The 18,846-nt window shown below is 36.0% G+C and overlaps 1 protein-coding gene across 3 annotated transcripts in view; it reads left to right on the top strand.

Moving 5' to 3' along the window:
* The window catches only part of OTOGL (otogelin like), a 131,065-nt gene that overhangs the window by 87,996 nt on the left and 24,223 nt on the right, over positions 1–18,846 (top strand). For all 3 annotated transcript variants that reach the window (XM_077845625.1, XM_077845624.1, XM_077845623.1), the window contains 10 exons: positions 2,004–2,083; positions 2,396–2,437; positions 4,949–5,022; positions 8,006–8,183; positions 8,493–8,635; positions 8,867–8,890; positions 8,983–9,075; positions 11,064–11,253; positions 13,927–14,141; positions 17,768–17,909. In XM_077845625.1, coding sequence (XP_077701751.1) covers positions 2,004–2,083; positions 2,396–2,437; positions 4,949–5,022; positions 8,006–8,183; positions 8,493–8,635; positions 8,867–8,890; positions 8,983–9,075; positions 11,064–11,253; positions 13,927–14,141; positions 17,768–17,909 — 1,181 coding nt within the window. The remainder of the gene's footprint in view (positions 1–2,003; positions 2,084–2,395; positions 2,438–4,948; positions 5,023–8,005; positions 8,184–8,492; positions 8,636–8,866; positions 8,891–8,982; positions 9,076–11,063; positions 11,254–13,926; positions 14,142–17,767; positions 17,910–18,846) is intronic.

Genomic DNA, 18,846 nt, shown 5'->3' on the forward strand with positions numbered 1-18,846 from the left:
GCCACCATCCTCATTCTGGATGGCTGCAGTCTCTGGCACAGAGCAAGTGTTTAAAAACAAAAATATCTAGCGAAAATGAGAACTTCTATGAGAAAAGATGCCCACCAGCATACCGTAAGGCCCATGTGTAAATCTGGTAGTTCCTGTTAGGTAATGTTATGAAGAGATGGTCTACGCTTGAGGCATTTATTTATGAGTCAGAAGTTGAGCAGAGTATCAGTTGTATGGCAAAATAAAGAAAAATCTAATCTTCTTAACAAGGCATGTTAAAGGAATAAGTTACTAATGTTTGCAAAATATTTTAAGAAGGTGGCTGTGGTTTTGATTTGCATAAAACAACTACAAGGTAATTGAGTTGCACCAATTACCGCATCACAAAAGTGACATTTATTTCATTTAATGATAACAACTGGCCGTAGTCTCTTCAGCAATATATTAACTTGAATTTTTCTTTTTTTGGTTGACAAAGTTTAGAGTAGAAGAGGGATATCATATACCAGTTAAAGTTTTATTATTCAAGTTCGCTTTGTAAAATAAACGATTGGTCACATAAACTAAGCTGTTTGTTTAAAAAAAATCATCTGTGAGGGAGGTATCCAAGAGACGGCTAAATGTGTCTCGTTAAAAGAGAAATTAGCATTTTTTTTTTAAAGCAATAGTTCATGGGTTTCCTTCCATGAACTAGTGCCCTCTGGTGGCAATATTTACTCTTAGTGTCAAGTTCATTTTCATCTTGAATTGGAAAGAGGCCTTGAGTATTTTTAATTCAAATTCTTTACAGAAGTGGCAATTGGGAATGTCTAAAATTATTAAAAATATTATTACTAAATGCTAGTGTATTTGAAAGGCAGATAAGCAAGGCTTTTTATAAAAAATATTTTCATTAATTCTCTCTAGTATGTATGAATCTAATAATTGGTTATACACGAAAGATTGCATTTATTTCCTTTGAATCAGAATAAATTGGACTCTGAGCTTCAATTGGACAAGAAAGAAAATGTAACCTCACTTGTTATATTGTCTTCATTCCCTTTGATAAGAAGCATTCCAGAAGGTCCCTCTTGTCTTTGGCCCATGACGTCCAAGCCATAGCTTCTTTATTTTATTTTTTATTATTTTATTTTATTTTTAAAAGATTTTATTCATTTATTCATGAGAGGCAGAGACAGAGGCAGGCTCCCTGCAGGGAGCCCAATGTGGGCCTCGATCCCAGATCCCAGGATTACACCCTGAGCCCAAGGCAGGTCTTCAACCACTGAGCCATCCAGGCATCCCTACCATAGCTTCTTGAAATTTGGGACCCTTGCCATGCTTCTGCGCCATGCATGAGAAGTGAAGATCCTTAGGAAAAACCAGACATCCTGGACCTTGAAATCCAGTCTCCAAAGGTTTATATACAACCACATCCTCCTAGGACTCTGCCAAACATTGGGGCTCTTGAGAAGGGCAGCTTCTGCTCCTCCCTTTCCCTGTCATCAAAGAACAGCAACCATGTTCCACCTCCATCCTTCCCACCTAGAGATTCCCAGTATCTTTCCAATGAGTTTAGGGTTTACTCATGGCCAGGGAGAGGCACTCAAGTCTCTTGTTCAGCCAGTGTCCTTAAGGATAGTTAAAAAGCATCTCTATCTGCTGAGATTTGGGGGAGTGTAGGAGGGGAAAGTACCACAAATGTAGATTACAATCACAATAAATGAATCTTCTGCATTTCCAGTGATTTATAGAGCGTGGCTTTAGTATGTTCCAAACATAAGCGTATGTTTTGATAATTCTGTGTTCAAATTCTTCATTAATCATGAGCGATATCCCTTCACCATCCCCTGGGGATTGGGACTTCATAAAATGAAGTATGATGGGACAGTAGCATATGGAGCACTCCTTAGTGCTTGACAAAGAGAATAGAAGACTTTCAGGAAGAATATGTCTTAGTTGCATATATTAAATGCAGTAGTTTTTATATTTTAAACTTTTTTCACTTTGATTTTTTTTTTTTCCATGTAAAGGGTTGAAGGATGCTTGCCCTACTGCCCTAAAAATATGATCCTTGATGAGGTCACCCTCAAATGTGTTTATCCAGCAGACTGTAAGTGGGAAACTTACCTAATTTATTCTGAAAAATGATACACTTGACTATTTTTTTTCTCTGCTGATAGCAAGTGGTTGTAAGCAGAAGTTTTAGACAACAAACTTTTATAAGATTCTTCTTTAATATCCCTTCCACGGTTTTTTGTTTCTCCTTACCTTCTAAAACATATTCATCTTCCATCTAACATCCCTCTTGTACTCTCTCTCCCAAAACATTTTTCTTGAAGCTAAAGATCCCTATAGGAAGTATATATGGGTCTCATTTTAAACATAACTGATTAAGGAAGAGTCTCTTTGTGTTTTTTTGTAGGCATACCTCTGACTCCCACAGAACCAGCATTAATGCCACCAGGTAAGCCATCTCTACCCATGTTTATAGCTATTGTTGCCATTTGAGACCCTAAAATTAGCATTATGTAATTGAAGTCTTGGCACATTTATAACAGCTCCTGGCATCGGTACTATCCTACTGACTAGAAAACCCAGCAGTCACCCCATTTCATTGCGTAGCTGCTCACTGGCTCAGTGTACCAGGTTTTCTGAATGGCTCCTCCATTTGGTTCACCTCTTCTTCCATTTTGGTGGTATGAATGACAAGGACTCCCCTCACATTTTAAACCCAGAACTTGGGTTTCACTAAATGTTGCTTAAATTTTCACAGTGAGTGAGTTCACTCTAAAGAGATGTTAATGCAAATGAAGTCATCCTTTGGGCACTTCCATTTCCATTGCTGTGTCCTGTCCCAGCCTCTGGAGTAGCTATTCTGGTTCAGACCTCACTCTCTCCCTCTCTATGAAATTTGGCTTAGGAAAAGATTTGGTAAATCTACTCACACAGTAAGGTTTGACAAACAATGTATTATTTTTCCTGAAATTATACTTTAGAAAAGTTCAGATAGTTATTCTTTTTTTTTTTGGTTATATTATTATGGTTTAATTGTATTTCTGATTAAATTATCTGCTAAGAGAGGCAAGTAGGTGTTGTGACCTTACATAGGAGTTACAGATTTCATATTTGATGCTAAGAGCTTTTTAAATGAAAATGTTCTGAACCAACTATCTAAATAAACAAGTTTTAAAATCAAAGTGCAGGTGGCCTACAGACACCTCCCTACAACTATCACTATTACCACTATTCTTACCAGCTTCTATTTATCAAGTGCTTAGTCTATGCCAGGGATCGGACTAATCAGTTGCTGTACGTTTAATCCTTGTAAGTCATTAGAAGTTTCCATGACTCTGTGCTTATTGTGGACCAGAACTTCGTTTCCTCTTCTGTGACTTAAAAGTTTATGATGATAAAAATAAAAACATTTAAGTCTGTATTAAGTTTCATATTTTCTAGAAGATGCAACATCAGTATATCATGAACACTATTCCTAGGACCAAGAAATGGGAATTTTTGTTCTTCTTTATTCTGTTAGAACCTACAAAATAAGCATAACATTGAGGTTACTTAGAGAATTTATTTAACTGAAAAGTCAATTTTCTCTTACCTTATTGGATAACAAAAAAGCTTCTAAAGACTGGATAATTGCCTTCCAAAAGATGTCCACCTCTTAATCCCAAAATTTGTGAGTATGACCTTGCATGCAAAGGGACTTTGGAGATGTGAATAAGTTAAGGATCTTGAGGTAGGGAAATTATCCTGTATTACCCAAATGTGTCCAATATAATAACAAGGGACTTAATAAGACAGTGACAAGAAGGTGAGAGCCAGAGAAGGGGACAAGATGACAGAATCAGAAGAGGAGAAGGGAGAGAAATTTGAAGATATTATGCTATAACTCTGAAGATGGAGAAAGGGACCATAACCAAAATCCTCAGGCAATTCTGAGTTGGACAAAGGAAGGAAACCTATTCTTCCTTGGATCCTCTAGAAGGATGCAACCCTGCAGATACCTCAAATTTTAGGACTTTGACTTCTAGGACCACAAAATAATTAATTGGTGATGTGTTAAGCGACTAAATTTGTAATAATTTGTTACAGCAGTAACAAGATATAAATTTTTATTTTTAAATCATTTAAAAAATATTTTATTAATTTATTTGAGAGAGAGAGAGAGAGAGCACAGATGAGGTACGGGGCAGGGGGGTAGCCAGAAGCAGATGTGGGGCTAGATCCCAGGACGCCAGAATCATGACCTGAGCTGAGGCAGACTCTAAACTGACTGAGCCTCCCAGGCACCCCTGAATACAGTCACTTCTAGGCAATATCAATAATGGATACTAATTATAGCTAGACAAAATTTCAACCATTCATTTGGGTGGTTCTGTGGTCCTTCAAGACTTTGAGCATTTTGGAGATAACTTTAGTCCTAACAAAAAAGCTTCTAAAGGTGTCTTACAAATTTTTTACCAATCACATCTTCCCTTCCCATGGATCACTCCTTCACTGCACCCACCAGCTGGTGGTCCACGGCACCATTCATCCTGCTTGCAAGGAACACGTTTTAAGGATTCACTAAGGGAAATGAGTCAACTTCACTACTTATTTTTAAAAGGGAACAATATTTGTAACTCCTGAGCATCTTTAGTAATACTGATATTTTTACCTGTTCAAACAATTGTGTTGAAACTCTCAAGATAGTGAAGATGTTTATAGAAGGTGGTGAAAACTCAGAGCTCTGGAATAAGAATTCCCAAGTTTGAATTTTGCCCCGTTACTTACTAGCTTACCTGTCTAGACCTTAGTTTCCTTATCTGTAAAATGATAAGAGTATTGTCATCTACTTTACAGAGTTCTTGAGAGGAATAAATGAAATAATCTGTATAAAAATCCTTAGCACAGTTTCTACTACACGAAATTCCCTACATGATGGGTACCATTCCACTAATGGAAAGGATATCTTCATTTCGAACAGGTCCAGAAACGATTACTCCATCAGACTTCGCTGTATCTGACATGCTAACGCCAACGCCAGGTTTGGAATGTGAGGTATGGCCGGATAATCTATTCCAGCTACTTGCATTTCCTTATAGCATCTGTTCAAGTCTCTGTATCACTATCCAAATGCTATTAAACTGCTCTTGCTATGCTCTCTAGTCCATCTTTGCCAAAAGATAAGAAATATGCATCACATTTTAGCAGGGGTTTTTTTGTGCCCCTTCTGGGGCACAAACACATTTATATTTTCTTAACTAGTTTAGATATGTCCTTCTAATTAAGATTCTGGTCACATTAAGGAAAACAAAGTTCAAATGAGGTCGTAAGTGTGGTCTTTTAATAAAAAGTCAACTAACGTAGGCTTTTCTGTAAGGCAGGCATTCAAAAATATTTATTAAGCAGCTATTATATGCCAGGCACTATGCCAGATAACAAAGATACATTGGCAAGCAGAAAAAGATAACCCCCTTGGACCCCAGAGCTTGTAATTGTCTTGGCTCTCACTTCAAACATGCCACTTGTTAGATAAACCAACTGTTCATTCCACCAATATTTATTTAGCACCATTTTTGGCCAAGCGTTATCCAAGTACCATAGATAAAACAATATAAAAGCAAGCAAAACTTCATGCCTTTATAGAATTTATATTCTATATTTTAGATAGCCACTAAGCAAAATAAGTTACTGAGTTATAGAAAATCTTAGAAGGTGCTGCTAGGGGAAAAAAAAATAAATCTATTTTCAATGACACGCTCAGAAAAATCCTCACTGATAAGGTGTAACGTTATAGTAAAAGATCTGAAGAAGTTCAGAAACAGCCACACAGAGAACCAGGGCAGTGGGAATAGCTGTGGGAACCAGGAAATAGGGTTTCAGGCCGAAGGATCTGCAAGTGGAAAGGCTCAGAGGTAAAAATGTACTTGACATATTAAAATAATAATAAGGAAACCAGTAAGTAAGTAAGCAACAAGATTTAAAAAAATGAGATTATTTAAAGCCTTGTAGATGATTGTAAAGACTGTGGCTTTGAAAAAAAAAAAAAAAAAAGACTGTGGCTTTGATTTTAAAAGACTGGAAAACATCAGGTATTTTTGAGCAGAGAAATTACATGATCTGATTTGTTTAAGGACCATTTTAGCTGCTGTGTTGAACGTAGGGTGTAGAGACAACAGAACCAGTTAGGAGGCTATCGTGGGAATTAGGCAGAGATGATGGTGGCGCTGACCAGGAGATAGCAGTGGGGATGGTGACAAACGTCTGGGTTCAGGGTTTATTTTGAATTTAGAGGCCACAGAATTTTCTGAAAGATTAAATGTGTGGTGTGAGTGAAACAGAGGCATCAAAGATTCTAAGATCTTTGCCCTGAGCAATTAAAGAATAAAGCTGGCATTAATCAGGATGGGGAGATTGTGGGAAGTGAATGGGGTGAGTGTCATCAAGAATTCAATTTTGCCTTGTAAAGACTGAGATTGCTCTTAGACATCAAAAAGCTGCAAATGTACGGATCTTATAGATCAGTATCTTATAGACGGATATCAGAGATCAAGCTGAATTAATTTTGGGGAATTCTCAGTGATGGGATGAAACCACAAAGGGAGTGAGTGCAGATAGAGGAGAGAAGAAGGAAGAAGACATGATGGGAAACAAGCAAAGGATAGTGAGTAAGAGGAAATGGAGGAGATTGTAGGTGGTCTGGGAGCCAGGAAAAGTAGTAAAGAAGATAGAGTAATAAGCTGTCCTAAATCTGTTAGTGGGTCAAGTAAGGTGAGGTTTGAAAAATCATCATTGGATTTAGCAACGAAGAGTTCATTGGTGACCTTGTTTAAAAAGTTTCGGTGAAAGAGAAGGTATAGCTTCTTTTAGGCAGTTTGAGATGTTGTAGGGGCTTTAGTTTTTTCTGACTGCTTTCATTTTCCTGGTTAAATGGAAAGTAGGGTCAATCCTGGGAGTTGATACAATTGCACACAGAAAATTTTGGAAAATCAGACTTGACTATTTGCCTCCTTTTGGCTCTTACATTTAGAATTACTCACTTAATAGTCTCACTGTTTAGAAAGGGATTAAACTCTTTTATCCTTGTTTTTGATCATATGTAATGTTGGGATGGTAGAAACTGACTCACAAAATTTAGGGAGAAGCAAATGAAATAAGCTACTGTTAGTGCACGGCATATGATCGATGCTAAATAGGCGTTAAATTTTCTTCCTCATCCCCTGAAGTGCAGTATAGAATAGTGGTCAAAATCACAGATTCCAGAATAACAATCCCTGAACTTAGATTGTGACTCTACTACCTATGAGCTATGGAATCTTGGACAAGTTACTTTGACCTTCATCCTCCTGCTTTCTTCAACTCTAAAACAGGAAAAACCAATGGTACCTGCCTCAGAGGGCTGTTTTGGGAATGAAATGTGTTCGTTAGAATACTATCTCAAACACAGTGACATAAATGTCTGATCATTGCTATAATTATTACCATAATTTAAATACAATACAAATTATAAATTTTGAAAAATCTACCACTGATTTTTTCTTATTCATCTATAAATCTGAAGTATATCTAAAAATTAATTTATAATGATTTTATCCAGGTGCTGTAAGACTAATCTCACATATGAATTTTTAATGACATATTTATAGTGTTTAATAGTGACTTTTTAAAACTGACATTAACAGAGTTGTAATGATATACTAGCTTTCCAGGACATATGAGGGCTTAGACCTGTTCTGTATAACATCTATTTGCAAAATACTAAATCAAGACAATTTAGGACAAGACATCAATTGACTCTGATGTCTGAGTATATGGGCAATTCTGATATCAAATCAATACTAAGGTAAAACTTGAGTTCAAACTGAGTATTTTAGAGAGGAAACATCAATAAAAATTCTAGTGGAATTCTAATTATCTTTCAGAAGCTTTCATCTTTAGGAAACATACACCATGGACAACGTGAATGGGGAATTAAAAAGTTAATTGACAATATTTGTTGAAAATAGAAAAAAAGAAAACTAATTTGCTTTTTTATTAACAGCCTCCACAATTTGATCCTGTTTACAACTGTAGCCAGTATATATGCCTTAATATGGAATGGCACTTGTTCAACTGGTCTCTTAATTGCCCAAAGGAAGTGGAAATGCCTGACTGTGGTTTCCGGGGAAGACCCGTTCAGGTGAACAGGGATATCTGCTGCCCTGAGTGGGAATGTCCTTGTAAGTCTGCATTTCTTACATAGCAGTCAATTTTCAGCCAGGAGGAGATTGTTTTTTTTGTTTGTTTGTTTGTTTGTTTGTTTGTTTGTTTGTTTGTTTTTGAGCTGATCACCTCACTCATCATGCCAAAGTTATTGCTGAACTTTCTCCATTTAATTTCTGATTTTTATTTCCCAATATATAACTTTTACAGTTGCTTCCTGTCAAACATAATAACATGAATTAAAAAAAAATTTAAGGAGCAAACATTACTACAAATACAAATAATTGGTTAATAGACCAAATCCGCTGTCTGCCATTTTTTTTTAGGTCGCTGTTCCATGTTGTCAGAATTGAGCATTATTACATTTGATGGAAATAATGCAGCATTGTATAGTATGGCTTCTTATATCCTAGTAAGAATTCCTGGGGAAATTATCATTGCTCATATTGAAAAATGTTCCACGAATCAGGTAGGTTATCATTCATTTTTGTGTCATTTCTTTATAAATCTATAGCTGACGTACACTGCAACGTTAGATATTCTCAGAGCAAGAAGGGACTCAAGAACTCCCTGAGATTTATCTTCTAGTACTGAAGACAAAAAACGTTTCATGTGAATATATTTAAAGGCATGTAAAATTAATTCAAATAATGATTTTTTAAAAAGTCAAGTAATATATTTTTATACATTTTTTTTTCAGAATGGAAATTCCCCTAAAAAGCTAGTGAGTATTTGCAAAGTGTTTCATAAATTTTTTCTCTTTATTGCTAAAGTTATGTTTAACTCCATAAAGTTTTAATATTTTTTTCAATTAAGACATCCTCTGGAAGAATGTATGGACTTTGTTTTAAGAAGTTAAATTTGACAACATCTATACATAAAATACTTGTTAATCGGGCAGCAAGAAAGGTAAGAGCACAAAGTTAAAAGATATCCTCACATTAGAGAAAATTAAGAAATTATGTTAAATATAATTATTTCCAAAAATGAGGAAAATTAAACATATTGGAGTTTCATTGCTATTGTGTTTAATCATTCTTTTCAGGGACAGTCAACAAATATGTTTCCTCATATTACATTTCTCCTTCTGTAATGTCCCAACTGTTGAAAATATTTTTCCCCTTGTGAGGTTAACTGTAACAGCATGTCAAATACATGAAAGCCCTCTCGGATGATGTGAGTGCCTGATTTCTTAGTGTCGAGTTAACAGTGTTTTAAATTAGACAAAGTGGAAATGATATAAAAAAGGAGGAATCACAAGGTTGAAAAAAGTAGTTAGCTAAGAATATCAGAATACAGACCACCATGAGAAAAATAGTTTCGAAGTACTGATAATGTTAATTTTTTTAATGAATATGTGATAGCTAAAATAGGAAAAAATGAAGAAATATTTAACTATTGAAATAAACTGAAGAAGGAGGATGTATTATAAAAAAAGATTGGAAAAAGCTATTTGGTTTTATAGGAAAAACCTTTACTCCAAGGGGTATTTATTTACTAGAGACGAGTAAGTGATAAAGCTGGATACTTCACTTATATGGTTCTCTCAGAGATGTAAGAAAATAAAGTGTAAAGATTTTGCTAAAATGACTGAGATGTTATGTGCTTTCTAGAAATAATTCTGCCTTTTTTAGCACAGGCCAAACATTCTAGAGTGGAAACAATATTAAAATGGGCCTAAAATATAATAAGGTGTTAGAAAGCTTAATTTTAAGTAAAGAAAAATATATAAATGGGGAAATTGTTTGGATGATAGCATTTGTATATACCTGCAATTTAATCCAGTTGATATATTAACAGGAGGAAGTGGGTGGGAAATAAATTTAAACTCAAATCTGATCAGTGCTATTAGTGATCATTTGGGCCAAAGGGCTTAGCTTTATCTTCAACTGAATTCATCTCTGGTCAGGTATTGAGTTAAAAGCTGATTATTTAAAAATTATTTAATGAGAGTTTACATGATAAAGAACAAGGTCCTGGTTTCTAGTAACTTGCAGCTGTATGTGAGGTGCTTCAATGTAATTGCCGATTAGAAAGCGGTAGGGGGTATAGTGATAAAGTATGACTCATATATCACAGAAACAGGTTCCTTAATGCAGTTTATAGGAAGGTCGAATAGGTATTTTCAGAGGAGGTGACACCCAAGAGAAATCTTAAAGGAAGCAGAAATCAACCAGGCAGGAATAAGGATCTTTTAGCCTATAGGCGGCAGTAATGAGGAAGATACAAAGTGGAAAAATTGGATGGTTGGTGAGACATGACCCACAAAGTTACTGCTGGTTCCATGTCTTTGTCATTACTTGAAACAGTTTTTCTAAATATAATCCTCGGATTGCCTACATTTGTATTACCAATAATACATGCTAAAAATACAGAGTCTAGAGTCCCATCCAAACATAGGAAATTGAGTCGCTGGGAAACTTCCTCTGTGCCAAGCTTGGTAGATGACTGTTAGGAGTATTATAGGGGAACACTGATTTAGAAGATCAAGGAAAGGATCCAGGTTGAAGAAAACATCCTGAAAATAACTTTATTATCCTACGTTCGTATTAGTAGATAATGGTGTAATTAACATAAATTGACAGAAACATCAGAAAAGCATAGGTAACACAGAAGAAAGTTTTGAAGAAACTTTAAAACTTTAAGTTTTGAAGAAAATAAGGGGTAACAAGGTTAGAACAAATACTGAATGTAGCAAGACACAACAAAGGAATAATAAAGGAGCTTGGAGTTGTGAGAAGTGGTGTCAGGCAGCAGAGAAATAAATTTTTTAGAAACTTAGGAAGTAGTTTGTATTCAACGAGAAGTAATGGAATCATATGAATTCTACTTTTAATGAGTATATATTTAAACATACACATTTTTCTAACAGTTGTCAATTCATTGTGTTATTTTAGGTAGAAGTGGATTCTATTGTTGTGCCTCTGCCCTTTTCAAGTCAAGAACTGTCCGTAGAAGATTCTGGTACCATGTATGTGATTACGACTCCAGCTGGACTAATTGTGAAGTGGGCTCACCTTACAGGGATCATAGACATTCATTTTGGCCCTGGATTTAACTTGTCATCTTACACAGAAGGACTCTGTGGTGAGAATTGCTCTTCAAATCTGAATTTCTTCCAATTTTTCTTTCCTGTTCACATTACACCATTTTGCCCCACTTTTCATATTTGAGGTGTGACATTAATTTTCAGTTCCCCATGTGAGTACTAAAGGAAAGTGGCGACTTTCAATAAATGGGCTAAGAAGGAAGAAATAATAGTTCAAGTCACATATTTTTTGGGAAATACATGTTTACTACTACTACTGCGATACTACTTACATTCTTGCTAGCTCATCTTTATTAATCATTAATAAAGTGCTAAGCCTTATTTCACATATTTGAATTTATTCAATTCTAACGGTAGCCCTCATAAATCGGTATTAATTCGTAAGTGAGAAATAGGAGTTCCAGAAAGATTAAAGGCTTAAATAAGTTTGTTTCTTCCTTATTATGTTAAAATTTGAAATATGGGAAAACTTAGTTGCTTAAGCCACCTTAAAGGTTACATACAGGGAACACATCATTCTCAATATCACATCTCAAGATGTGTCTTTACACCTAGCTTAATATCACATCATATCACATAGACACATAGTTATAAGCCAAAGGAGACAAACTAGAGACACCTCTAGGTACACAACAGGATAAAAAAACTATAATGCTGGCTTTGATGTCTGATGGAGGCTATTCTCTTTGTAGCTCTGCACTCTTAGGGTGAACATCAGTTTCCTCATCTTTCAAATAAAAATAGCCACATTCTACTACCTTCGAGATTGTTGTTAGGGTTGTATATGAAAGTTAATGTCAAACCCTTAATGCATTGCTTACTACACACCATCAATGAATGTTAGCTTAGCAAAAAATATCTACTGTAATCTCATAATCTCACTCAATGAGTAAAAGTTTACTGACCTTCTGAGTGTTTTGACTCCGTGCTTGGTGCTGGCAACTCAAAAACAGATAGGACTAAGTCCTTTCCCCTAACAAAAGACGTAAAGCAAAATTTCTTCTTTAAAACATTTAGTGCAAAGTTTGGCTAAAAAGGTTTACATATTTCCTTGCCTATTTGTAGTGTGATAAACAGTACAAAGTTCTATGGGGACTGAAGGCTATCACTGTGGAAATAGTTATTCTTGAGTATGTATAGTATTGATTATACATAATAAATCAAGTTATTGGGTAATGCTTGGAGGCTTTAGGAATGCATATTTTCTCAGATGATTAAAATTTCTGTATGCTATGATTTCTGTTTGATCTTGTGGGGGTTTTTTCTTTCACTTATTGCCAGCTCATGCTTTTACACACTGTAGAGAAGGGGCTAGGATCACCTTTTTTGCTAACCAAGGGACAACCCCTAAAGTTCATGACGTCCATAGTGGGAAGAGTGGTTTTTGTGAATCAAAGCTGGGTGCTATCAGGTCTGAAAAAGTTACAGCAAACAAGAGTGTGACCTAAATTGAGGATCCCAGAATGGGAAGTCTGTATGAATACCTTGTTCTATACAGTACTATGAAGTTTATAGGGCTGGTGGCTGGAGTTGCTAATAAAAACATATTTTTTATTAGCAATTACCTTTTTTCCAGGAAAGTTTAGACTTAAGAAATAGTAGCAGCTTTACAGTATAGTTCATTTCACTTGAGTTTTGTTTTAGTTGTTTGTTTTTGCATTGAACTCAGACCTTTGTATATTTACAAGGACAAGGCAATTACGGTAGCAGCAACTTTTATGATATTAACATGCCTACTTGAGGATAAAGATTTGATACTTGAAGAAAATGTTCAAGTTATATCTTTTATAGCCGGAGCCTTGAGGATTAAGAAAGATTATGTCTTAAGGTAGGGTGGGATTCAGATCAGATAAGGGTTCTGGGCCATTTCTCTGTACTTCCTTTGGCTCTGTACTCCACTGGATGAAGAGTAAGCTCCATCCTCCATCTGGCCTTCCTCAGGAAGCTAGAAGCTACAGCAGGTCAAAGCCTGATAATCAATAGGTCATGTCATCCTAAGGAAGGGATATTGTCTGTGTCTTAGGATTCCAGGTCAGATCCTGTTTAGCACTGGTTGTCCAAAAGGTAAATGTAGCCGTGTGTCTGGTGACTGCCTGACCTGACTGTTTTAGTACCTCCAGCAGTTGTTAACTCAAGGGAGTAAGGACTACCTTTGTGCCAATCATGCCCTCTCCTGTAGTGGTGACGGGGCAGGGATAAATTCCTGAAATTTAGATTTCAGGAATTTAATGTTTTCAGGTAGGGTTTTCCTTGGGGGAATGGCTGTGTGGGAGGCAATCACCAAATGCCCGCTATTCTAAGGAATATCTTGGAAAGCTTAAGAACTAGTTCTTCATTTAGAAAGTAGTGGTAATAGTGAATAAGTATGGGAGCAGAATCCATCTCCTCTTTCTTCATTTTCTATCATCTTTTCACATTTCTTAACTTCTAGGATTGTTTCCTAGAAGTTTCTTTTTATTTTTTATTTTTTATTAGTATTTTTTTGTAGTTTCTTTTTAATCTGGTTAAGACAACTCTGTACTACTTTATCAAAGAATCAGATACATATTTAAAAAATTCCATCAACATTAAAGTGAAAGGATATACATTTGACACCTTGTGCAGTAAATAATTTACTCTTTTAAAATCAATTATTAATATGATTTCTTTCTTTTGTCTACATTTGGTTTAAGTGAAAAAAATGTTTCCTTCTAAATATCATATCTTTCTAGGAATTTGCAATGAAGATCCAGATGATGATCTAAGGATGCAAAATGGCACAATTATTACAAATATGGAAGACATAGAATTATTTATTGAAAGCTGGGAAATTGAGAAATCATTTGAAGTAACAACAAGAAGACCTGTTAGGAATTGTACTGAGCATGATTGCAGTCACTGCATTGAGTTATTAAATAGGAGAGTTTTCATTCCATGCCATCATAAAGTAAGTCAAGGGCAACCATAAATAAGAACTGTCACATTAGACATGTTGAGAGTAAAGCCAATAAATTCCTGTTCTTGCCATGATGTTCTTCTACTGAGAATAGTTTAGTACCACACCTGCTGTCAGTATGCTCTGGAATTCAGAATCACTTACTTTTATAGATTTAAAGATATAGAAAGGATAATTAATTATCTTTTTTCTCCTATTTTTTTTCAAAACTGTATCTACAGCTTTCAAGAAAAATGAAATTCTGTCCTATGAATAAATGCCTGTAGGAGAAAGAAATCAATGTCACTTGATAACCCAGTAGAGAAACCAAGCCAGTAAGGATATTATCAGTTCTCTATGGTCTTGGCATCTTAGGTGTATACTTGTGATAGAACCTGTCATATATTCAGTTTAAACCTTCTTTGTTTGTCTCTAACTTTCTGACTTTATGTGACTAGTAGATATTTTAAATAATCTCTATCATTAAAAAAGATCCATTGTGGGGATCCTGGGTTGCTCAGTGGTTAAGCGCCGGTCTTCAGCCAGGGCATGATCCTGGAGACCTGGGATTGAGTCTTACATCGGGTTTCCTGCAGGGAGCCTGCTTCTCCCTCTGCCTGTGTCTCTGCCTCTCTCTCTGTGTCTCTCATGAATAAATAAATAAAATCTTTTAAAATAAATCCATTGTTAGGGACATAGGACAGACCAATACAGCATTTCATGGATCATTTAATGAAAAGTTTGTGGACATCTAGCATTTAGTCCTTACAAGGCATCGTGTTAAACTCCTATGATCCGAAGATGAATAAGACTCTCCCTTATTCACAGAAGCTCTGGTGGGAAAGTGAGCTTATGAACAGATACGTGACAATATACAGTCTGGAGGTATGTGGGAGTCCAGGTTTGGAGGAGACTTCTCATACCTTTAGATATTTGATTTATTTAGAAGGATGAATTTGCCAGGAGAGAAGGGGGAAGAAGGGATGCCTACACAGATACAACAATATGTGTAAGAACAAGTTTTATAAAAGGCTATAACAGGAAGATATTGAAATGGTTGAGTGTAAGACATATGGAGGGGAAGAGCCTGGGAAAGAAGGTGAGGGAATTGTTAAAGCAGGAAGGTGTTCACTGTGTAGCACCTCCTGTGCTAGACTGTGGTGTGTAGACCCCATAATTCTCAGCCTGCCCCATGAGTTCCCTCAGGGAAAGGCAAAGGATGGCGAGTCATGTGATAAAAATGGCGTATCTTTTGGGAGCTTCAGTTTTATTTGGAGATTTGGATGCAGATAGGTTTTAAAGGTTTACATTGTTTTTAAAAAGCAAGTATGTAGGGGCGCCTGGGTGGCTTAGTAGTTGAGCATCTGCCTTTGGCTCAGGTAGTGATCCTGGGGTCCTGGGATCGAGTCCCGCATCAGGCTCCTCGCAGGGAGCCTGCTTCTCCCTCTGCCTGGGTCTCTGCCTCTCTCTGTGTGTCTCTCATGAATGAATGAATGAATGAATGAATAAATAAATAAATAAATAAATAAATAAATAAATAAATAAAATCTTTAAAAAAGCAGGTATATAAAAATGAAGAAACAGATACTTTAAAACCCAGTTTAGTGTCATTTTAATGTCTTTTTAAAGCATGATTTTCAAAAAATCCATTTTTCTCTGGGAACTCAGAAGGTTGATTAACTTAATCAACCAGTTCCCAACTTAACTGTTGAAGGCTTAGAGAGGCTATGCAGAGTCCCTTTATTCTGACAGATCCCTTCCCAGGGAATTGAAGGGCAAAAGAGAGCAAAGCAGGTAATTTGGTTTCCCACTTGTCAGCTTCACCTTCATTTGAAAATCCCCATCGAGCAGACATGATCTGCCTGGATTGTATCATTTTTCTACCTAAAGCCCTTCAGTGTCTTTCACTTACATAAAGTATGTGCCAAACAACCTTCTCAAGGCTTACAGGGTCCTCTACACTCTGGCCCACCCACTTCTCTAGCTTCCTCTTGTGCTACACATTTCTTGCTTACTAAGCTCCAGTCTCCTTTCAACTCTGAATATTCCAAGGTTTTTCCTGCCAGTGGGCCTTTAAGATCCTAGTTTTTCCAGTCAAATACTTCCCTCCTCTGATTCATTTTAGTGTGGTGACTCCTCTGGGTTCTATGCAAAGACCTTTTTTAGCTTTGATCCAGAGGCAGAGAATTAGGTCTGTGTTACTGACTTTATACTGCTCATGCCTAGCATAGTGCCTGATATGTAGTTGGGTGTTCAATCAATTATGAAAGTGTACATAAGTGAATATATGAATGGAGATTATAGGAAAGTCAACTTTGGGGGGTTAAGCAGAAAGGTATATAATTTTTCACTCTGAATGAATTAGGTCATATGGGATTTCAAAGCAAAAATACCCAGAAAAAGCTTAGAAACATAATTCTGGATCTCAGAAGAGGTAAGTTAAGGCCAGAGATCAGGTTTGGGGAGTTATTTGTGTACAGATTTTTAAAAAATAATAATAAGTAATATGCAATGTGTCAGAGTCTGCTCTGAACATTTACTGTATATTAACTGACAGCTACCTTAAGTAGTAGTAAATGTATTATTAACTCTTTAACTTATGAGGAAACCGAGGAAAAAGGTTAAATGCCCAAGATGGTGGTATGAGTCTGGCAAGAACATTTGTAGTTAGTAGACATGACCACTGAGGATGGAACCTAGGGAAACACTCAGGATAAAGGGCAGCAGAGGAGCCAACACTGAACAGGTGAACAAGGCAATAGAATGGAGTACATTCAACATCCTGGGTTTTAAGGAGGAAACTCTGTGTTCCCTGGATTCCTCAGTGGGGATGCTCTGGACCGTAGCAAGTATTCCATGTAAAATGAGGTACTGGAAACCAAGGGAATTCCATAAAGAAGACTAAAAGAATGTAGAATCTTGGTTTTTATTGGATATGAACCTTGAAAAAGAAATGATGGGATCTGAAAAATGCTACATATTTTTATCAGGCACTTTGAGCTGTGTCAGAATTTGGCATCTGCAGGTAGATGTTTAATATGTTCACTGAATGAATGAGTAGAGAGAAAATTTGGAATTAATGTCGCTGGAAGTTAAATTATTTAGAATACAGGCAGTTCTAAATCAAAATGAAGCAATCTGTAGGAAAAAGATGAATCTTTAAATCGAGGCATATCAAATTATATAAATTATTCAACGTTCAATATTAACACATAGTTTTCAAGAAGCATTTATAACCTCATTTAATAAGTAATCCCATGTCTCATTATAGAACGCTTCAGGAACTTCCAGTTTGATCTCTCATAGATTATCCAGTATATGGAAAAGACAGTTGTGACCCGAAATACAATATCAGAAATAGATTTTACTAGGCCCACATACTTTGCTTCTTTGTCATCTTCATAAGATAGATTTATGTAGATCAGTGCAGGCGATATTTATCCTATCTAAAATGCATTTAAAATATTATTACATCAGAAGTGACATCTAGTATCATGAAGTTTGGAATCTAAGGTCAAGGAAGAACCATAATTAGTATTAATTTTCCACCCTTTGATTCTCTAGAACAGTTTTAGACTAACGTAGGGCCTTTAGAGAAATAAAACAATATAACTTATGCCAAGGTGAAATGTCTCTAGGTGTCACCGCAGAACTTTTGTGAAAAGATGTGGATCAATTATACCTATTTTTGGAACTATGAATGTGATGCACTTTCTGCCTATGTGACTTTGTGCAACAGGTTTGACATCTGTATTCAGTGGAGAACACCTGATTACTGCCGTAAGTGGTACATTTCATTTATTTATTTATTTTTTAAGTGGTACATTTTAAATAATATTTTCTAACAATCCCATAACATCCCATTTTATTACATTCACTTCTTTTTCTTTTCATTTTCCATCACAAAATAATGTCAAAAGAATAAAATACATATAAATGTAACGTAGGAGTTAGAAGTCAGCTCTCCCACATAGGCCACTTCTAGTTTCATCCGGCTCCAATTCTCCCAAAAGAAAACCTAGTCCACAAAATATCAGTCAGCAAAACCAATGGAAATGTTGAAGATATCACAGGGGATTGAACAGGGGTTTTAATTCTGTATGCCAGAGCACATTTCATTGGTTTCAATTCAACCTGCCTCATTTGACCTACCGCACCCCCCTCCGACTCCCGCCTCCTGCTTGTCCCCTAGCTTGGGAAGAGGATGTATGTTTTTCTGTCCCCGTTTCCTTCTTTCCTGACATAGTATCCACTTCCATGGAAACAAATCTTTCTAGCTTTCTTTGAGTGATACCTAGGTTCATTTTTTTTTTTCCAAATCCATGTTCGTGGATCTTTTTTTCTTTTGTATGTATCCTTTGCCCATTTTTATCTATAGGGCTCATGCTTTCTCATCAAGTTGTAATGATTTTCATAAAAATTTTATTAAGCCTATCACCAAGCCTATTTTACAGAAAACAATGTTAATTTAAGAAATAGCAATTAAATGGATCAAGTGATAAAAGATGATCAAAATGAGTATTAGTGAAATGCTCCAAAATAAAATAAAAGTTGTCATTTTCCCCTAGAAGAAAAGGTAAAATACATATAAGAAGAATCGTATGTCACAAACACTGGTTACATGACTTCATTTCAGAAGTAACTCAGCTCCTGCTGTGCCCTACTATCCCTTGCCTTTCTGCTCCCAGAGGTATCACTATTCAAGAGTGTGGTTGCT

This window comes from Canis aureus, chromosome 13 (assembly GCF_053574225.1).
Source record: "Canis aureus isolate CA01 chromosome 13, VMU_Caureus_v.1.0, whole genome shotgun sequence".
NCBI classification, from domain to species: domain Eukaryota; kingdom Metazoa; phylum Chordata; class Mammalia; order Carnivora; family Canidae; genus Canis; species Canis aureus.